General features: G+C 46.8%; 1 protein-coding gene across 2 annotated transcripts; it reads left to right on the top strand.

The window, feature by feature from the left end:
- Positions 1–1771: 1771 nt before the first annotated feature.
- On the top strand, positions 1772–22288 carry SEC22C (SEC22 homolog C, vesicle trafficking protein). Of its 2 annotated transcripts, XM_058179985.1 has the most exons (7): positions 1772–1848; positions 6516–6727; positions 9723–9886; positions 14058–14237; positions 15424–15542; positions 16776–16841; positions 20987–22288. In XM_058179985.1, exons 2-7 carry the CDS (start codon positions 6546–6548, stop codon positions 21185–21187), a joined length of 912 nt encoding a protein of 303 aa, XP_058035968.1. In that variant the 5' UTR covers positions 1772–1848; positions 6516–6545; the 3' UTR covers positions 21188–22288. The 2 variants fall into 2 exon arrangements, with proteins under 2 accessions (XP_058035968.1, XP_058035967.1); XM_058179984.1 differs by lacking the exons at positions 1772–1848; positions 6516–6727; positions 9723–9886 and adding an exon at positions 13161–13967.
- The last annotated feature ends 252 nt before the right edge of the window (positions 22289–22540 follow it).

Raw genomic sequence — 22540 nt, 5'->3', positions numbered from 1 at the left:
AAACTCCATTGAACAAAAGTTTTAATTGTTTTGGGGCTCTGGGAAAAATTGACCACTCGAGTCAAATCAGAAGATTCAAATGAAGGATTGGATAATTCTGTTAAAATGGTTCTTGGTGTAAATGCAAAGATTTATTTCAGCTGAATCTGATTTATAATGGTAGCCTGATAAAAAGAAAGTAGCTTCATGAAACTATAAACAGCTGTGAAGCTGAATCTCCGATTTATAACAGTAGCCTGATAAAAAGAAAGTAGCTTCATGAAACTATAAACAGCTGTGAGGAACATCTAATCTAGTCCTCAATATATAGGAAAAATCTTTCCCATATGGCTATCCAGTCTCTTCAGAACCTTCAGGGATTGAGAACTCTGTAAGTATAACCATGATTTCCCGCCATTATATATAAGTGAAACCTAGATAGCCAAGAACTTTTGTTATTGCTATTATTTTTAAGATTTCAAAACCTGAAATGTCTCCAAGACACGCAGATTTCTGAATGGTTTAGGGTTTGAAAGAAAAGAGGAAGGGAGGGAAGCAGGGAGGGAGGAAGGAAGGAAAGAAAGATAAAATTACAGGAAGGAAGGAAAAACATAAAATTAGAGGATTGGTAGAAGGAGGGAGGGAAGGAAGGAGAACGAGGAGAGAAAGAAATGAGAGGGAGGGAGGAAGTAGAGAAGGAGGGAGCAAAAAAAAAGAAAAAGGACCAGGAAGGAAGGAAGAAAAAAAAATAGACGATGGAAGGAAGGAAGTAGGGGAAGGAAGGAAGGGGAACGAGGGGAGAAGGAAATGAGAGGGAGGAAGGAAACTGGGAGAGAGGGAGGAAAGAAAAAGGAAGGAAGGAAAACAAAATTAGAGGATGGATGGATGGAAGGAAGGAAGGGGAATGAGGGGAGAAAGAAATGAGAAGGAGGAAGGAAGCCAGGAGGGAAGGAGGGAAGAAAAAGGAAGGGAGGAAAACAAAATTAGAGGCTGGCTGGGTAGCTGGCTCTTATGCACGCCCATCACAGACCTCTTAGGAATGGGGTGAGGTCAACAGTAGACAGTTTTTGGTTGAAGCTTTGGGGATTTTGGGAAGAGACCATAGAGTCTGGTAGTGCCTTCAAGGCATTAACAATTCTGTTACAGAAGTCATATTTTCTGCAATCAAGATTGGAGAGGTTAACATTAAGCTTAAATCTATTGTTTGCTCTTGTATTGTTGCGATTGAAGCTGAAGTAGTCTTCGACAGAAAGGAAATTGCAATAGATGATTCTATGAGTTAAACACAGGTCTAAGTTTTCTAAATTCAAGATTTCAACTCTGGTGGCATAAGGTATTTTGCTGTGATCAGAGGAGTGGAGAATTCTTCTTGTAAAATATTTCTGGACACGTTCAATTTTATTGATGTCAGAAATGTGGTATGGGTTCCAGACAGGTGAGCTGTATTCAAGAATAGGTCTAGCAAATATTTTATAAACTCTTGTTAGTAGTGTAGTGTTTCTGGAGAAGAAGCTACACAAGATTAGGTTTATAACTCTTAAAGTCTTTTTTGCAATGTAGTTGCAGTGGGCTTTGGCACTTAGATCATTGGATATGAAAACTCCAAGGTCTTTGACAGGGTGGGGGTCATCTGTAAAGTAATCTTACAGATGACAGATGATCTTTGGCACTCTTGCAAGTATCTCTCTATGGTGACCTCCCTTAAGGTTTATTAGGGGCCCACGACTCTCTCGCGATCGCCTCTATGGTACCCTCAGCCGCTCCGGCCGCCGACGTATCTCTGTAACCGGAAGTGGACAGGGCGGAGGCGTTTGTTGTGATAGCACCCTCTTCCGACGCGGCGGCGAGGCCAGAAGCGAGAGAGGCGAGGTGGGAGCGGCGTTGCGGGAGGCGCTGAGACCTTTTTTTCCCACCCACCCCCTTCATTTCTGGCTGGAACGGGGAGTCTCAGCCCTCCCCACCACGGGTTCAAGCGGGTCGGGAGCCGGAGTCGGGAGGGCTCGCAGGACGCTCGTGTTGCAGCCTTGCCCGGTTGTGGGGTGGGCGGTTTGGGACCTCCACCACCCCGTACCTGGCTGCAGCCCAGTGCGCATGCGCGGCTATGCTTGTGCCTAGGTGCAAGTGAGCCCCAACAGCAAAAGTTGGGAGAAAGTGCGCATGCGTGGCTTGGCTTGGCTTGATACTGTGCAAGTGCGAGTCCCCCTGCAAAACTTGGGAGAAAGTGCGCGTGCGCTGTAGCTTGGCCCTAGGTCAGGGGTCTGCAAACTTGGCTCTTTTAAAGACTTGTGGACTTCAACTCCCAGAGTTCCTCAGCAAAGCAAAGCTGGCTGAGGAACTGCGGGAGTTGAAGTCCAAAAGTCTTAAAAGAGCCAAGTTTGCAGACCCCTGACCTAGGTGCATGTAAAGGCCCCCGCCCTCTCCCTAGCAAAACTTGGCAGAAAGTCCCCCCGCTCCACAAGGGCTGGTCTGCCAGTCAGAAAAGGCCTCAAAGTGCGACCACAAAAGTCGTTTGTTCCAAGATTATTAATAAAAAAAAAGTGTTAATTCATAAAAAAAACATTGGAATTGGGTTGTATTGCTGCCTGGGGGCAGGGAGGGCGTTTTTTTTTTTTAAAAAAAAACAGGTGTTTATTATATGGTGGGGCTTTTAAAAATGTTGCAAATGCCTCCCCTCGGTCACCAAATCATTTATTTATATTTATTTATTTATTTGCATTTATATCCCGCCCTTCTCCGAAGACTCAGGGCGGCTTACACTATGTCAAGCAATAGTCTTCATCCTATTTGTATATTTATATACAAAGTCAATTTATTGCCCCCCCAACAATCTGGGTCCTCATTTTACCTACCTTATAAAGGATGGAAGGCTGAGTCAACCTTGGGCCTGGTGGGGCTTGAACCTGCAGTAATTGCAGGCTGATGTGTTTTAATAACAGGCTTCTGGGTTGGAATAGTCCCATCCAAATTATTTGTTTATTAAAAAAACGAGGTAGTCCTCGACTTAACAATAGTTGATAGACCGTTCGAAGTTATAGCAGCATTGGGGGAAAAAAAATGACTTACGATGGTTTTCTTCCACTTAACAACCGTCACCTGATCAAAATTCAGGTTTGCTCTCCAAGCTTGTTTAAACCGTAAACTGACTCGTATTTACGACGGTTGCAATGTCCCCAGGGTCACTTGATTCCCCTTTTGGCAACTTTCTGACCAGCAAAAGTCAAGTGGAAAGCAGAATTCGCTTAATGACCGAATTCTAAAAGTTAAATACTTTTAACTTTAAATACTTCTAAAAGTTAAATACTAACTTTTTAATTACAGCTTTTAAGGCCAGGAAGGCCGTAAAATGGGGCAGGTCTCCGTATCATTGGTTTGGTTTAGAAACAGAAATTTCGGGTTTTCTTTTCGATTATAAGTCGAGGGCTTACCTGTAAATAATAATAAGAAATAATAAATAATTTTGAGACATTTCAGGATCCTACGAGGCAGAATAGGAGTTGATGCAACTGTCTAACTGGAGGTCATTGCAGTTCAGGGAGAAGAGCCTCCAGTGATAAGGGCCGGAATTTTGGACAACCTGGTGTATTCATCAATATTTTTTTAACCTATAAGATTAGATAAAAGGCAACTATTCTGCTTGGTGTGCTTTGAGGTTTGAAATCAAAATGGTATGTTTTTTAAAAAATTTATTTATTTATTTATTTATTTATTTATTTATTTATTTATTATTTATTGTTTCAATTTCTATACCGCCCTTCTCCCAAAGGATTCAGGGCAGTTTACAGCCAAAGTAAAAAATTACTTAATTGTATGTGCTTATTTAGTCATTTAATTTATCTCACCACCTTTATTATTTTCATAAACAATTCAAAGCAGCCAACGTACCCTGTCCTCTTCCGATTTCCCCCATAACAACAACCCTGTGAGGAGGGCTGGGCTCCTCACAGAACGACCTGCGGATACCCAAGAAGTTTAGCTTCCAAAATGCAGATGGACCTCAGCTTACAACAATTCATTTAGGGGCCTCTGTGGCTCAGGCTGCTAATGCAGTCTGTTATTAACACAGCTGCCTGCAATTACTGCAGGTTCTAGTTCCACCAGGCCCAAGGTTGACTCAGCCTTCCATCCTTTACAAGGTAAGTAAAATGAGGACCCAGACTGTTGGGGGCAATAAGTTGACTTTGTATATAAATATACAAATAGGATGAAGACTATTGCTTAACATAGTGTAAGCCGCCCTGAGTCTTCGGAGAAGGGCGGGATATAAATGCAAATTAAAAAAAAAGTGACTGTTCAAAGTTACAATGGCATTGGAAAAAGATAATCTATGACCGTTTTTCACACGGCCATGGGGAAGGCATATTCATTTAACAACTGTGGCAAGAAAGGTCGTATAATGGGGCAAAATTCACTCAACAAATTTCTCACTTAACTAGATAAATTTTGGGCCCAATTATGGTCGTAAGCCAAGGACAACTTGTACACCCACAGTATAAGGTTCATCTTATCTGTGGATAGGCTTATCTGCAGATATATGGGTAGCCCTCAACTTAACAACCATTCATTTAGTGACCAAAGTTAGAGCAGCACTGAAAAAGGTGACTTATGATAATTTTTCACACTTAATGACCCCCATCTCTGCAGACACTTGATCAAAATTTGGATTCTTGGCATCTGGCTGATATTTGTGATGGTTGCAATATCCCGGGGTCATGTGACCACATTCTAGTCCCAATTGTGGCCGTTAAGTCAAGGACTATAGTTTGGATTCCTACATTGAGCAGAGAGTTAAACCTGGTCACTATACGACCATCTTCTTCCTATCCAACTCAACAACTTCTGAGTTGTGACTCTCTCCAGAGAGCCTAGCTTAGGAACGCATCGCTCCAGCACCAAACAAAAGGTTTTTTTTCCTTAATGTCAAGTTTTAAAGTCGTCATGCTCCATCTTCATGTCAAGGTTTTTTTTCTGCATTTATATTGGTGGCTTCTCTTTGTAAGCCTTCACAATAATCCTTGACAGTCGAGGCTCGATATTTCTACTGCTAAGCAAGACAAGTTGTTAAGCAAGCTTTCGCTCATTTTATGATACCCCCCCCCCCCCACTGTTGTTAATTGCTGCAGTTGTTAAGCTACCAACACGGTTGTTAAGTGAATCTGGCTTCCCCATTGGCTTTGCTTGTCAGAAGGTCGCAAAGGTCCCAAGACCCCTGGGGCATTGCAACCATATTTCGATCATGGGGATGCCGCAACGGTCTTAAAAGTGTGAAAACCGCTCGTAAGTCAATTTTTCAGTGTAACTTCGAACCATCACTAAATGAACAGCTGTAACTCCCTAAAACAGGAGTGTCAGACTTGATTTCATTGAGTGCCACATCAGGGTTGTGTTTGGTCTCGGGGGGTGGGGTGGAGTGGGGGGGATGGCGGCATAGCCAGGGTGGGCACGGCCAGGTTCACGTCACTTGTGCCTGTGGTGGCCCAAGTGCTCTGCCAGCAAAAACGGGTTCCCGAACTCCGTTTTCGGCTGTGACAGCCCCCTGCAACCTTCTGCCAGTGAAAACTGAGCTCGGCAAGGCTACGGGTGACCCTCCTGAGCCCCATTTCCGCTGGCAGAGGCACCATGGGCCAGTCCTTCGCTGTTTCCAGATCTAAGTTCCCTGCGGGCTGGATCCAGCCCCCTGGGCTTGAGTTCAACACCCCTGCTCTAAACCAGGGGTCTCCAACCTTGTGTCTTATCCCCCTCCCCCTCCGATGACCAGGTCAAGGAAGTCCGTATCAAACGTGGCAACGAAGTCTCTGCAGCTTGCCAAATTCCTTTGAGGTTTCTCAGGGCAGGCAGGAGTCCAAGTTGTGACTTCAGCGATAGAGTCTGATATCAGCAAACCAGATGAGACTTTGCTTGACTCAAAGTTGGAATGCCAAAAGCATAGGCTGTGGGGTGTGGCTCCATGACTCAGCATTTATCCAGGCCTGCCCCTCCCTTCTGCTGGCGTCGCCTCTCAGATCTCCGGAAGCGAGGATCCTCCCACTTTGAATTGTCTTCTGCTGTTTGGGAAAGGAAGGGGTCAGAAGGAGTAGGCCCTAGCAATTTGAATCTGTAGCTGACTTCCTCTGATGGCTGAGCCAAAGGAACACACGCCGTATGAGTGAGGTTTACCGGGTTTGTTTGTTCATTCCTGGAATCCTCTCCGGGCATGGGGCCAGGACCGGGGTTGGAGGCGTGACAGGCCGTTCATCTTCATTATCAGACTCAGAGTCTGATAACAGGCCCGGCTGGAGACGGGAGAGGCCCAGCTGAGGAGAGGAGGGAGGACGAGTCACAACACCTTGGCAACTTTAAGCCTGCCGGATTTCAACTCCCAGAATCCTGGCTGGGGGATTCTGGGAGTTGAAGTCCGCCAGGCTTAAAGTTGCCAAGGTTGGAGACCCCTGCTCTAAAACGAATCATCGTCAGTGGAGAACCACCTGTATTTTTTTTATCTGTATCAACGGGTCGAGGAGCCACATGGACCTGGATTGTCTCGAATTCCATTTTTCCAGGATGTCCCCGTGAGCTCCCCACCGCAGAGGATGTCCATGATCCTTTTCACATGTGTGGTGCGGATAAAGGACGGACTTCATCTCTCGGCCTCCAGTGATTTCCACCTAGATCCTGGTTTTTTGCAATGCAGGAAGAAGCTCAACATCCTGTCCTCCGTCCTGACGCAATATCCAGAACGGGGCACGGCCAAAGAACGTGACCTCAGCATATAGTAAGTCGTGCTCTTCTTGCCTTTTGATACCCGAACCAGCTAGTCCCATTTTCATTCATCCGTTCTGTTGCTACGGTCATTCATTCCGATTGACTTACGAAAGAGCGAATAAATACAGGTAGTCCTCGACTTACGACCACAACTGAGACCGAAATTAATGTGGCTAAGTGAAACACTTACTAAGCTAGCTGTTCTGCCCTCCTCAACCATACGCGAGCTGAGTGTATTTGCCAGCAATTTATTCTTGCTACAGATATCAGTTCTGGCAACGAACCTGCGATTGCCTGCCAAGTCCTCCTTATCTCTGCAATGCTACTGCAGTCTGTTGCTGGAGCAACCCAAAGTTCAGAAGTAAACAGAAGTCCGAAAAGCCAATTCCTGAGTCTCGCAATAAAGCAGCCGAAGTTTCCAAAAGTCTGTTTTTGTCCGTCACGGAGCCCAAAGGCAGCCCCACCCACTTTTATACCTGTGGGGTGTGGCTCCGTGACTCAGCACTCCCTGGGCCGGCCCCTTCCTTTCTTTTGCTGCGCAAGCTTCACTCGGTATCGCTGCCTTGCATCTAGCCACGATTGATCCTCCTCAACTGGCTCTTGGGGTGTTGCCAGGGAGGAGGAGGAGGGGTCAGGGGAAAGAAGCCTTGTCAGCTCCTCCTCCTCCACCTGGCCTGCCTCTGGAATCTGGAGCGGAGCCAGAGAGGAAGCCCTGCCGGCTCTTCCCCCTCACTCTCTGAGTCACTCTCTGCCAGGAAGACACAACACTAGCCTTGCCCCCATTTTACGACCTTTTTTTTGTCACAGTTTGTTAAGTGAATCAGTGCCGTTGTTAAATTAGTAAGATGGTTGTTAAGTGAATCCGGGGCGTCCCCCGTTGTCTTTGCTTGTCAGAAGGTCGCAAAAGGGGATCATGTGAGCTTGGGACATTGCGACCGTCATAAATGGGAACCGCTTGCCAAGCGTGTGAATTCTGATCGCATGACTGTGGAGATGCTTGTGAAAAAATGGTCCTCGGTCACTTTTTCAGTGCCGTTGTAACTTTGAATGGTCACTTAATGAACTGTTGTAAGTCGAGGACTACCTGTACACATAATCCAGTGCCGTGGTGGCTCAGTGGTTAGAATGCAGCACTTCAGGGCTAACCCATTGCCCACCGCCAGCAGTTCGATCCTGAGCGGCCCAAGGTTGATTCAGCCTTCCATTTTCCGAGGTGGGTAAAATAAGGACCCAGATTGTTGGGGGCAATAGGCTGACTCTGTAAACCAAGGGTCCCCATCCTTTCGGACTTCAGGGACCGCTAAATTCATAATTTTAAATCCTGTGGACCACTAATACGATCTGCCTAATGACTGGCTGTGGGCGTGGCAAGGTGGTCATGTGACTGGGTGGGTGTGGCCAAGTCAATGTCACTCAAGTCGAGGGGCACCTAGCCTGCCTGCCTGCCCAGGCTCTTTAGTGCCCCAATGGGAAGCAGTTGTTGGAGCTAAGCAGCCGCCACGAGAAAGAGTTGGCAAAACAGCTCAGTTCAAATTGGATCTGGCCGAGAAGGAAGCTCAGCGGAAGCACCTCACTGAGGACTAGGAGCATAGGCTTTCCAAGCAGAGGGAAGACCTGCGGGAGTGCAAGGCCAGGTACCGGCGCCTGGAAGCTCAGCCGGCTGAGATGATCAGCCAGTTCCAGGCCATGAGGCAGTCCCACCAGAACGAGGCCCTCCGGCTCTTTGCCACCAGCGGCGCTTCCCTCCAGCCTTCTCCCAAAGCCCCACACCAGGAAGCTGAAGCAGACCCCAAGTCGGAATTTCTGCCCCCCTTCGACCCACAAAAAAAGATCCTGAAGGGAGAGACTCTCTGCAGCAACACAAACGTTCATTGCACGTATTTTGCCCAGGGGCCATAGTTTGAGGACCCCTGATTTAGTGCAATATAAAAAATGCAATTTTTCTGCAGGCCACCAGAATTTTCTCACGGACCACCAGTGGTCCACGGACCACCAGTTGGTGACCGCTGCTGTAAACCACTTAGAGAGGGTTGTGAAAGCACTATGAAGCAATATATAAGTCTTAAGTGCTATTGCTAGTGCTCAGAAAGATACCAATTTATCAAGCAATAAAAACACATTCTGCAGATATAATGATAAAACCATAGCACCATCTAGCTTCGGAAAACAGAAATTCATCTTATACGAGGAGTTCTTGACTTAACAGGCACAACTGAGCCCAGCATTTATGTTGTTAAATGAGACATTTGTTAGGTGAGTTTGTCTCATTTTACGACTTCTCTTGCCGCTTTTCCTAAATTAGTAACAGAGTTATTAAGTCCATCTGGCTTCGCCGTTGACTGTCCTTGTTCGTCAGAAGGTCGCAAAAAAGTGATCACTGTTCATAAATAGGCACCAATTGTCAAGATCCCGAATTTTGGTCATGTGACCCTGGGGATGTTGCAATGGTCATAAGTGTGGGAAACGGTCATAAGTCACTTTTTTCAGTGCTGTTCAGTAACTCTGAACAGTCACTAAACAAACTGTTGAACGTTGAGGATTTCTTGTGCATTGGAGTCCCCAAACTCATAACCACAATTGAACCCAGGGGTGAAATCCAGCAGGTTCTGGAGAACCGGTAGCGGAAATTTTGAGCAGTTCGGAGAACCGGTAGCAGAAATTTTGAATAGTTGGGAGAACTGGCAAATACCACCTCTGGCTGGCCCCAGAGTGGGGTGGGAATGGGGATTTTGCAGTGTCCTTCCCTTGCCACGCCCACCAAGCCACGCCCAGAGAACCAGTAGTAAAAAAATAATAATGGATTTCACCATTGATGGAACCCCAGATTTAAGTTGCTGTATCAGCCTTCTACCTGTAGGCAGGTGAGCATTTTCCATAGGATCTCCCTTGCTATGAAACACCTTTCTTTATTTACACACACACACACACACACACAAAAATCCATCTCTCGCTTGTGGTTCCCCATTGTATTCGCTGAGGTTAATGCTAGCTCTTTTCTTTCTCAGCTTCCACACCTCTGGGGGCGTCTCCTGTCTCTGCATTGCCGTCAGCAGTTATCCAGCGGTGATGGCTTTTTGTTTTCTGGAAGAGATCCGGTCTAAATTTGCCATGTCTTACAATGCCACCTGCGTCAGTCTGGCTTCCAGGCCGTACACTTTCCTTGAATTCGGTACGTTGTTGGTTTGCCTTTGTGACTTTCTCTTCTTGGGCGGGCGGGAGGGAATTTAGCATGGCATTGCTGTGAGGTGCTTGGTGCTCCCTTACCGTGGTTGTTTTCTTGCAGACATCTCATAGGATCACTTCCGGCCATGATGATGTTAGCTAGTTGGGTCGTCAAATGTCTGTAAAGAAGGCAACCAGGCTCAGAGAGCAACAAAGATCCTACAGTTGTCATTGTCTTCCTCTTCCCCCCTCCGCCTCCTCCCCCTCCCCCTCTAGCACCGATGATATTACCTACTTGGCTCATGAAAGGACTGCAAGAAGGCAACCAAACTCCACCCTAAGGACCCCACAGAAACACAGATAAGCATGGATTAATACCAGACAAACCATCGAGCACAAAACAGTACTTTCATCAAGGGACTACCAAGGAGGAAACCGCACCGACACCAATATTGGCAGGGAAAGTTACTGTGTATAAATGGAGAAAAGTCCAAACTGCCTCACACTGATGGTGTTACCTAGCTGGGTCATGAAACATCTGCAAGAAAACAATCAAATTCGGAGAGCGCACGAGGATCCCCCAGTCCTTTCCTCCTCCTCCCTCAGTCCTCCTCCTCCCCCCCCTCCAGTGGTCATCCTCCTTCTCCCCCAGTCATTGTCCTCCTCCTGTCTTCAATCTTGTCTCCCTTCTAGCACTGATGATGTTACCTAGCTGGGTCATGAAACATCTGCAAGAAAACAATCAAATTCGGAGAGCACCCAGGTGTTCTGTCCCCCCTCGCCTCAGTCCGAGCGATGGCTTAATTAGCCGGCACTATCAGCTCTGGCAGCAAACTAGCGAGCGTATGCCAAGTGTCTCTGTTATCTCCCTTGATGCCGATGAGTCAACAAACAGTACTTCAGCTCTAGTCAAGCAGTTGATTTGCCTGCTACGAAGAGGCATAGCAGCCCTTGCTGCTTTTATATCCTATGGGGTGTGGCTCCATGACTTAGCACTTCGTAGGCCTGCCCCACCCCTGCTTCCGTTGTTCCCGCCTCTCCTGCCTATGAAACTTAGGGTCCAGCCAGGCCTGATTGCCATCAGCTGGGTCTGGAGGCATGGCCTGGGTAGGGGGAAGAGTCAGGGATGGAGGCCTCGTTATCTCCCCCACCTGGCCTGCCTCTGGCTCCTGGAGCTGAGCCAGGGAAGCCGGTGCTCCCAAGGTAAGTCCTGACAGCCCTTCCCCCTCACTTTCCAAGTCACTTTCTGGCAGGGGGCGAGGCTTGGGGGGCGCAGACACAACACCAGGGCCCCACAATTCTCCTCCTCCTTTTCCTCCTCCCCACCCCTTTTCCTCCACTCTGCAAACCTCACTCCTTTCTAACACTGATGATATTACCTAGTTGAGTCATTGAAATGCCTGCAAGAAAAACCACCCAGCTAAGAGAGCCCCAAGGACTCCAGAGTCCCACTCTGAGCTTCAGATACTTTCTTCTAATTAGTCACTTCTATGTGAAGGACCGTCAATAGTCCTATTGCTACTGGCTGTCCTTGACTTAACTGTCATTCATTTAGTTACAATGCCACCCAAAAAAAGTTGACTTAAAAAAAACGTTGCAGCACCTCCACAGCAGTGGTGGGATTCAAATAATTTTAACAACCGGTTCTCTTCCAACAACCAGTTCACCAAACTGCTCAGAAAGTTAACAACCGGTTGTCCCGAAGTGGTGCGAACCGGCTGAATCCCACCACTGCTCCACAGTAATCTCAAAATTCAGGCACATGGAAGCAACAGCAGAATGCTGGGATGACGCGACCTCCATTTGCGACCTTCCCAGCCAGCTTCTCGGAAGCCAAGTCAGTGGAGGAGGCTGAATTCACTTAACAACCCCGTGATCCACTTAACAACTGCAGTGTTTTGCTTAGGTGAAAGGTCAAAAAGGTGAAAGAATTGGGTGCAGCTGACCTAGCCACCTCCTTGCTTGGCAGTGGAATTTGTGATTTCCAATTTTGGTCCATCAAGTGGTGGTTGAGCCTTAACAATCACTTAGATTTTCTCTATGGATCTGTCCCTAACCTGATCTTTCAGGTTTCCTGGAAATAATATACAGATCGTCCTCGATTTACAACAGTTCATTTAGTGACTATTCGAAATTACAGCAACACTGAAAAATTTGACTTGGGACCATTTTTCACACTTACGACTGTTGCAGCATCCCCCATGCTCAGGTGATCAAAATCCAGATGCTTGGCCGCTGACTCATATTTATGACCATTGCAGTGTCCCGGGGTCACATGATCCACTTTTGCGACCTGATAAGCAAAGTCAATGGGGAAGCCAGAATCATTTAACAACCATGTTACTAGCTTAGCAACTGTATTGATTGACTCAACAACGGTAGCAAGGACAGTCGTAAACTGGGACGAAAGCTCGCTAAACAAATGTCTCACTTAGCAACAGAAACTTCGGGCTCCATTATGGTTGTAAGTCGAGGACTACCTCCAATCTCCAGACCCTGTAAGATGTTGTGATCCAGGCCCAAGTAGGTAGTAGTAGGCGCAATCAGTTCAAAAACAGACTTTATTAGAGCATTAGTTTATTAGTCGTCCAAACTAAAAGCAAATTCTTCCTAACACAATTCTTCAGTCTTATCACCAACCTTGGTCTAATTAGGCAAACTGCCAAAGGCTTTCCTTGGCAAAAGTTCAAAAGCAGAAGACGCCAACCAGAAATGCAGCAAGACAATGTTGTTTTCCGACAAAGAGCCCAAACACCGGTCCTGGTCTTTTAAGTCTTATGGGAGGGGCCAATCATCTCTTGGCCTTACTCCTGAGTCATCCTCTCTGCTTGAGCTGCTCGTGCCTTCTGGCAGCTCTTCTCATGCGTGCATTAGGAACAGGCTCCTCCTGTTCCTCTGCCTCACCACTGTCAGTCTCTGGAGGCTCTGGAGTCTGCACATCATTCCCTGATGGCCCTGGCCCCACCTCTGCCTCCGACACAAGAGCCCTCATCTGGGCCTTCCCCAGCCTCCAGGACTGGCCCTTGTTCTTCCTCAGCCTCATCGCTCTCCGACTTCGTTGCCAGCTCTGCAGGCTGCTGGCGGACCACAACAGTAAGATACCAAACTCCTTCCGTGGGTCTTAGTGAAGCACACACCAATGTTTTCTTTTTAGAGAAAGCTCTTGTTGTTTCTTTGCCTCAGACCGTGTCATCCAGAAAACCCAAAACCAGTTTAATGACACCAACTGCGCTCAGCCAAAGTGCGACGTGGCCAAGATGCAGGAGGACCTCCACTTGCGACCTGATAAGCAAAGTCAGTGGGGAAGCCAGAATCATTTAACAACCATGTTACTCGCTTAATTGATTGACTCAACAACAGTAGCAAGGACAGTCGTAAACTGGGACGAAAGCTCGCTAAACAAATGTCTCACTTAGCAACAGAAACTTCGGGCTCCATTATGGTTGTAAGTCGAGGACTACCTCCAATCTCCAGATGCGGTTTGACCCTGTAAGATGTTGTGATCCAGGCCCAAGTAGGTAGTAGTAGGCGCAATCAGTTCAAAAACAGACTTTATTAGAACATTAGTTTATTAGTCGTCCAAACTAAATCAAAGCAAATTCTTTATAGCACAATTCTTCAGTCTTATCACCAACCTTGGTCTAATTAGGCAAACTGCCAAAGGCTTTCCTTGGCAAAAGTTCAAAAGCAGAAGACGCCAACCAGAAATGCAGCAAGACAATGTTGTTTTCCGACAAAGAGCCCAAACACCGGTCCTGGTCTTTTAAGCCTTATGGGAGGGGCCAATCATCTCTTGGCCTTACTCCTGAGTCGTCCTCTCTGCTTGAGCTGCTCGTGCCTTCTGGCAGCTTTTCTCATGCGTGCATTAGGAACAGGCTCCTCCTGTTCCTCTGCCTCACCACTGTCAGTCTCTGGAGGCTCTGGAGTCTGCACATCATTCCCTGATGGCCCTGGCCCCACCTCTGCCTCCGACACAAGAGCCCTCATCTGGGCCTTCCCCAGCCTCCAGGACTGGCCCGTGCTCTTCCTCAGCCTCATCGCTGTCCGACTCCATTACCAGCTCCTCAGGCTGCTGGCAGACCACAACAGTAAGATACCAAACTCCTTCCGTGGGTCTTAGTGAAGCACACACCAATGTTTTCTTTTTAGAGAAAGCTCTTGTTGTCTCTTTGCCTCAGACCGTGTCATCCAGAAAACCCAAAACCAGTTTAATGACACCAACTGCGCTCAGCCAAAGTGCGACGTGGCCAAGATGCAGGAGGACCTCCACTTGCGACCGCCGGCCCTCGTCAGCTGGGAAGACATGGAATTGGTGAACGGGATGGTGAACGGCCGGGCGCAAGCCCACCTCGAGGCAGGTGAGTTACCTTACATTGCGGTTAAGTTTTTCCTGTTCATCCCATCACAGATTGAGAGCCACAAGGATGGGCGGCTTGAAGAAAGTATGCAGAGACAGAAACCCTGCCTTCATCCCTAATTTAATCTAATTTAATAACATTGGAACAGAGCTCAGATTAACTCTTCCTTAATTGAAATTGGGCCTCTGGTGGCTCAGATTGCTAAAACAGTCTGTTATTAACAGCAGCTGCTTGCAATTACTGCAGGTTCAAGTCCCACCAGGCCCAAGGTTGACTCAGCCTTCCATCCTTTATAAGGTAGGTAAAATGAGGACCCAGATTGTTGGGGGCAATAAAAGTTGACTTTGTATATAATATACAAATGGATGAAGACTATTGCTTAACACAGTGTAAGCCGCCCTGAGTCTTTGGAGAAGGCCGGGATATAAATTGCAAATAAAAAACAACAACTCACTGGGTTATAATGAAGGGAAATAAACAGTCAGGCTTCCGAAATTCTGTTACTCTAGTTCTCGAGTTACAGCTGTTCATTTAGTGACAGTAAGAGTACCTAAACTTTTAATTCTAAACAATTTTAATCGGGATTATTATTTATAAATTTTAAGGGTTTTTAAATTTGATTGTTTTAATTTTGGCCATTTATGGATTATGTTTGTTTTAAGTTTTTGTTTTAATTGTACATTGGGTTGTTTTTATACTTTGGCTGTACACCGCCCTGAGTCCTCCGGGAGAAGGGCGGTATAAAAATCTAAATAAATAAATAAATAAATAAATAAATAATGCAGAATCGAGAGTTTTGGATTCAGTTGTATAGAACAGGGGTCTCCAACCTTGGCCACTTAAAGACTCGTGGACTTCAACTCCCAGAGTTCCTCAGCCAGCGAACTCTGGGAGTTGAAGTCCACGAGTCTTAAAGTGGCCAAGGTTGGAGACCCCTGGTATAGAATGTGGAGGATGTGAGTTTTTGTTTTATTTTTTATAGTTTTCTTATGCATCAGGTGCACTGAAGGTGGCATTTAATTTCCTTGCACGAGGTGCAATGACAATAAAGGAAACTAACTTTATTAGCACTTGAAGTATAGCAGAAGCCTAAAGAAGAGTTGTAAATTTCTTAGCAAGACGGATCAATCTCACATCTCTTGCGTGTCCTTTTCTTTTCTTTTTTTTTAAAAAAATTCCCCTGTAGCTCCCGCTTGCCGGATGCAGCCCGTCTCTCCTTTGGGGATCCTGTCCCTCATCCTCAACATCATGTGTGGTGCACTCAATCTCATTCGAGGTGTTCACCTGGCAGAGTATTCGTGGCAGGTAACTGGGCTGCTAATTTGGGGGCCAAAAGATGGATGCTGGCTTAGAACCCGGGAGGTGATGAGTTCTAGTCCCGCCTTAGGCATTAGAGCCAGCTGGGTGACTTTGGGCCAATCACCAGGAGAGAGTGAGTTCTAGTCCCACCATAGGCGTGAAAGCCAGCTGGGTGACTTTGGGCCAATCACCAGGAGAGAGTGAGTTCTAGTCCTGCCTTATGCGTGAAAGCCAGCTGGGTGACTTTGGGCCAATCATCAGGAGAGAGTGAGTTCTAGTCCCGCCTTATGCGTGAAAGCCAGCTGGGTGACTTTGGGCCAATCACCAGGAGAGAGTGAGTTCTAGTCCCGCCTTATGCGTGAAAGCCAGCTGGGTGACTTTGGGCCAATCACCAGGAGAGAGTGAGTTCTAGTCCCGCCTTAGGCGTGAAAGCCAGCTGGGTGACTTTGGGCCAATCACCAGGAGAGAGTGAGTTCTAGCCCCGCCATAGGCGTGAAAGCCAGCTGGGTGACCTTGGGCCAATCACCAGGAGGGAGGGAGTTCTAGTCCCGCCATAGGCGTGAAAGCCAGCTGGGTGACTTTGGGCCAATCACCAGGAGAGAGTGAGTTCTAGTCCCGCCATAGGCGTGAAAGCCAGTTGGGTGACTTTGGGCCAATCACCAGGAGAGAGTGAGTTCTAGTCCCGCCATAGGCGTGAAAGCCAGCTGGGTGACTTTGGGCCAATCACCAGTAGAGAGTGAGTTCTAGTCCCGCCTTAGGCGTGAAAGCCAGCTGGGTGACTTTGGGCCAATCACCAGGAGAGAGTGAGTTCTAGTCCCGCCTTAGGCGTGAAAGCCAGCTGGGTGACTTTGGGCCAATCACCAGGAGAGAGTGAGTTCTAGTCCCACCTAGGGCCTCCCTCCACCCGTGAGTTACCCTGTGCTCCGCTTAACGACCTGTACACTTGCTTAATTACCGCATCGGAGAGCATAGCAATGGTGGTTGTTAAATGAGATGATCTGTGGTCACCTCAGTTAAAAACTGTCTCAACTTGCGACCCTAACGGGCAGGCTCCATTTCCGTCGGAATGCGAGGACTGCTTGCAGCTAACTCGGATTCTGTCTTAGGCTGCCAAAGCATCTGCTTAAAAAAAAGAGAGCAAAAGTAACATTTTTATTGGATCTGTTTGTTTTTCGTTGCACCAGCTGACTCAATTCGCCCTTGAAATTTAATCTGACCCTCGAATTCGTCTTCCCCTAGGAAGATCACGAAGGAATGATAAACGTCGTAGCGTTTTTGTTGCCTTTCATGTCCTGCTTCGGTTTGGTGAGTAACTTGTATATTTTCTGTTTTGGGGGCGGATTTAAATGACTTAAAAGTGGCTTCTGCCTCAGCTGGCTGAAATGCTTTCGTTGATCACAAAAGATGCCTTTCATTTTTAATCTTTCAAAAGGCAACTGGACTGTTTTTTAATTGAAGGAAGAGGAGAAAGATAATTCGCTTCTTATCCAAGAAGCTTTATCAGTTCTTTTTATACATTATTTATATATAATATAATCAATTATATATAATATAATCAATATCTGCACGATAAAATCGCTCAGATTCGGGATGGGCTGGACACAGATTGGGTAGCCTCAGATGGGATGATGGAGGCGGATCTTGAGGCTGTCATCTGGGAGGAGTTTGACACTGTGGCTCCCGATGACATGGACAGGATACTGAGGAGGCTGAATGCAACCACATGTTTATTGGATCCGTGTCCCTCCTGGCTGGTACTGGCCACACAGGAGGTTACACGAGGCTGGCTTCAGGGAATTGTTAATGCTTCTCTGAGAGAGGGTGTCTTCCCTACGGCCTTGAAAGAGGCTGTGGTGAGACCCCTCCTCAAGAAGCCCTCCCCGGATCCAGCTGTTTTATCAAACTACCGTCCGGTCTCCAACCTTCGTTTTGTGGCGAAGGTTGTTGAGAGTGTGGTAGCGCATCAGCTTCCTGAGTACCTGGATGAAACTGTCTATCTGGACCCGTTCCAGTCCGGCTTCCAGCCTAGGTACAGCACTGAAATGGCTTTGGTCGCGTTGGTGGATGATCTCTGGAGGGCCCGGGACAGAGGCTGTTCTGTCCTGGTCCTATTAGATCTTTCAGAGGCTTTTGATACCATCGACCATGGTATCTTGCTGCGGCGGCTGGAAGGGCTGGGAGTGGGAGGCACCGTTTTTCGGTGGTTCTCCTCCTTCCTCTCTGACTGGTCGCAGACGGTGTTGGCAGGGGGGCAGAGATCGACCGCGAGGCGCCTCTTATGTGGGGTGCCCCAGGGGTCGGTTCTCTCGCCTCTCCTGTTCAATATCTATATGAAGCCGCTGGGCGAGATCATCCGTGGTTTTGGGGTGCGGTGTCATCTGTACGCTGATGATACGCAGTTGTACATTTCCACCCCTAACCATCCCAGCGAAGCCGTTGAGGTGATGTCCCGTTGTCTGGAAGCCGTGCGGGTCTGGATGGGGAAAAACAGGCTCCGACTCAACCCCGCCAAGACTGAGTGGCTGTGGATGCCGGCATCCCGGTATAATCAGCTGAGGCCATCGCTGTCTGTGGGGGATGAGTCATTGGCCCCCACAGAGAAGGTCCGCAATTTGGGTGTCCTTCTGGATGCATAACTGTCGTTAGAAGAGCATTTGACGGCCGTCGCCAGGGGAGCTTTTTATCAGGTCCGCCTGATACGCCAGTTGCGTCCCTTCTTACACCGGGATTCCTTGTGCACAGTCACTCACGCCCTCATCACTTCCCGTCTGGACTACTGCAATGCGCTCTACATGGGGCTTCCCTTGAAGAGCACCCGAAGACTTCAATTAGTTCAGAATGCGGCCGCGCGGGTGATAGAGGGAGCGACTCGTTGCTCCCATATAACACCTCTCCTGCGCAGGCTGCACTGGTCTCCAGTGGTCTTTCGGGTGCAATTCAAGGTGTTAATTACCACCTTTAAAGCGCTCCATGGCATAGGACCGGATTACTTACGGGACCGCCTGCTGCTACCGGCGATCTCCCATCGACCAGTGCGCTCCCATAGGGAGGTTCTCCTTGGAGTACCGTCGGCCAGTCAATGTCGGCTGGCGACACCCAGGGGGAGGGCCTTCTCTGTGGGGGCACCGACCCTCTGGAACACGCTACCACCAGGTATCTGTCAACTCCCTGATCTTCGGACCTTTCGACACGAGCTGAAAACATTTCTGTTTCACCGTGCAGGACTGGCCTAGTGGGGTTTTAATAAGGGGTTTTATTGGTTTTAAGTTCTTCAACCAACTCTAAATTTTCCTTTGTATTAATTGATTTTACTTTGACTGTAAACTGCCCTGAGTCCTTTGGGAGAAGGGCAGTATAGAAATCGAAACAATATTACTACTACTACTACTACTACTACTGATAATAATAATAATAATAATAATAATAATTTTATATATATATATATTTAGGTCTTTGGTTGTTCGGGTTTTCTCCCGTGTAAAATTGGAAGTGTCTTGGCAACGTCAAGCACTATCAACATCAAGAACTATTGCCAAAACTGAACACTTTAACAACAGAATAATCAGAGAAGCCATCGAGATAGAAAAACGCCCACACAGCATGAACAAACAAGATGATACCTCCCGCCTACCAGCCATTTGGAAACCCGCCCTTATTGACAAACGAGTCCCTAACACGAGGAATGACACCAGACCCACACTCACGAGGTCCACACAGGATGTCACCACCACACATCCACCCAGAAAGCAGACCCAAACCCACACTGATCATGAAGCATGATTAAGAACCAGAAGCCAGACCGCAGCTGCAACATTAGCCACTTCAAACCCCTCCAATCCATACATGCAGCAGACTGACACCCACTATGAAGATGTAGCACAACCACGAAGCCAAACAACAACAATGCAGCTCACCAGCTCAAATCCTCCTGCAACTCAAACTAATCTGAGCACAACCAAGCCCCCACCCAAACAGGACACACTCCCAGCCAATCAGAGCACAAAAAAAACCCAGCCAATCAGAGCACAGCCAAGCTCCCACCCAATCAGTTCAAACCCCACTAGCAGTTAAAAGGAAGAAACAGCTGCGGTCACACATTGCTCCCAGAAGCACGTTGAAGCCTGAAGATGACGAATGAGACTTCGAAACGTCGCCAAGACACTTCCAATTTTACACGGGAGAAAACCCGAACAACCAAAGACCTATATATATATATATATATATATATATATATATAATATATACACACACATACACACACACATACACATATAATGTTTTCCTCTTTCCAGTTGCCTTTTGAAAGAAAGAAAGAAAGAAAGAAAGAAAGAAAGAAAGAAAGAAAGAAAGAAAGAAGAAAGAGAAAGAAAGAAAGAGAGAGAGAGAGAGAACACTTTTAAGGCAACCATGATCTGGGTGACTGAGAATCTACATAGTCTCTGATTTATCAGTTGATAACCGAAGGCCTATCATAGATTTATTATCATGCAGTTTTTTCTGTATTCATCTCTTTATCTTCAGGATGCCTGTAAATCAGATATTGGCAGTTTTTCAGTGCCGGCGCTGAAAAAAAACCCCATAAAATTAAAAAAGTCTAAAATCTGACAATGCAGCCAAATAGCATCCAATTTCTGAATCTTTTCGGGTGATGGTTTGCAAAAATTGAGATAAGACCCAGCAATCTTGTTAGAGTTAGATCTTTCCGCCGATGAATTTTGACGACTCCTGCCGTAAAACGTTAGAAGAGTAAATTCAGCGTCTGTAGTGAATGGGTGGTACTTGGCTCTTTTAGCACACAATTTACGATTTGCGACCTCCTCTTCCCATTTCCGAGGAGCAAAGTCACTGGGGAAGTCGGCAGGAAGTCGCAAATGGCAACCAACGGGATATGTCTGCCACACCTATTCATCTCTGCCCCCTGCCTTTTATCCCCAGAGTTAGGGTGGGGCTTCGCTAGCAGCGGTGACTCTTCCATCCCAAGGACCGGCCCATAGATTTCCACTGCTCTCATCTCCTCTGCCTTCTGTACGTCTGGCACTGGACCCAGCTGTTCCTCCTCTTCCTCATCAGGCACCTCCAGCCCTGGGAGCTGTTGAGTCTTCATCTGAGGGCTGATAGACAAGGCAGACTCCACCTCTGTCTCTCTCTCTGCCAGCTCCATTCCCCCTTCCCCCTTGGAGCTCTCAGGTTGCCCTAATGCTAATCCTGACTCCTACACCCCCTCCTCCTCCTCTCTGATTCGGCTGCTGGAGGGGCCGGGGCCAACAGGCCACAACAGTGATTCACTTAACAACGATAACAACCGTTGGACTTTACATCCCCGTGGCTTAGCAATTCCGGTCCCAATTTCCGTTGTAAACCCAGGCCCTGTCTACCGTATATTGCATTTGTATCCTTGCTTCCTTAACAGCCGTTTCTATTTTTCCTTTCTCAAAATTTATTTTTCGCAGTGTTACCTTTACCTGTTCTACACTTCCGCCCGGAAGATCAAAGTCTCCGTCCTTTTCGTGACGCTCTGCCTGTGCAACGTCTACCTGTACGGATTACGAAACCACTGGCAGATCCTCTTCCACGTCGCCGTGGCATCCCTTTCTTCTCACCAGATCCTAACCCGGCAGGTGGCCAAGAGACCGCCAGATTTGGGGGTGTGAAAAAGAACACCCCACATATTCCAGAACAAAAAAATGCCTCAGCTTTGACGGTGGTTATTCCAAAGCAGCTCGGAACAGATTGACTCGTAGATTTTGAATTGTTTTTTTTCTTTCCGTCCTTGCTCAAAATCATGCATTGTAGCAAAAGAAAGAAAGAAGAAAGAAAGAGAGAGAGAGAGAGAGAAAGAAAGAAAGAAAGAAGAAAGAGAGAGAGAGAGAAAGAGAGAGAGAGAGAGAGAGAAAGAAAGAAAGAACACTATTATTATTATTATTTGTTTAGACTTGTGACAGGCAGCAAAGGAAATATCCGTCTAAATGAAGGAAGCTTGCAATCTTTGTGGATTAATTTGTTTAATCCAAGAAAAGGCCGAGGGATGTGCGTGCTGAAGAAGACATTCACTGCTCTGGATTCTAGTAGAAATTCAGAGTTTTTGAGGCTGCCGTCTGTTTTCCGTCCGTTCCCTCCTCTCCCCCAAGCAGAGAACAGTTTCAGAAAGTCACCTCCACCACTGATAATCTGGGAAAATCAACCTGGGAAAAATTATCAGATGCACTGAACACTCCCAAAGTGTGTCCTAAGCTTTCTCAAAAGATGAACCTTGGAACTTGGTTGCAACCAGCTATGGGGGGGTCCCCTCCTAAGTTTAAAGCACAAGATTATTCACCGAACATTTGAGGGGTGGTTGTTTTGTTTGTTTGTTTTTTAAATACGGCCAAAGTGGGCAATTGCTGTCATAATGCATATATAATTTATTATTGTATTATTTGGGGGCGGAATCGTTTGGGAAATTGACTTTTGGATCTCGTCTGCGTTACACTAAATTGTAGATAAATGCATTTATATTGAGTTGGGGGTAGAGAAGGCAACAGCCTTGAAACTTCACTGATGGGGGAAAAGTGCCTTCAGATAATATCCTGTAAAAAATTTCCTGCCTGTACATATAAACTGTTCCTCATTTTGAACTAAAAAAAAAAATAGCCTTGGGTAAACTGTTCCACCTTGATACGGCATTTTTGTACAATTTTCTCATGTATCTGGATTTTGGTCGAGTTTCTACGTACAGATGTTCACACGGATAATAATAAGAAAAGTCTACTGCATATTGTATGTTTTTCTTATAGTTACTTTTTCCAGTTCGACTTCAAGCAGGATGAATTTTTATTTCAAGCAATTGGTAATTTATAATGGCGGGCCCTAAACTGGGCATCTGTTGAGTTGAATTCAAAGTAGCTCCAAAGCTACTAGACGTCATGGCAAAGGAACACAAGATTGATGATGTTACCTAGCTGGGTCATGAAATGTCTGCACGAATCAACCAAGCTGAGAGAGCACTGAGGCACCACAGTCCAGCT

Source organism: Ahaetulla prasina, chromosome 4, assembly GCF_028640845.1.
Source record: "Ahaetulla prasina isolate Xishuangbanna chromosome 4, ASM2864084v1, whole genome shotgun sequence".
Classification (NCBI taxonomy): Eukaryota; Metazoa; Chordata; class Lepidosauria; order Squamata; family Colubridae; genus Ahaetulla; species Ahaetulla prasina.
The sequence above is the reverse complement of the archived record's forward strand: the minus strand, read 5'-3'. Positions and strand labels throughout refer to the sequence as shown.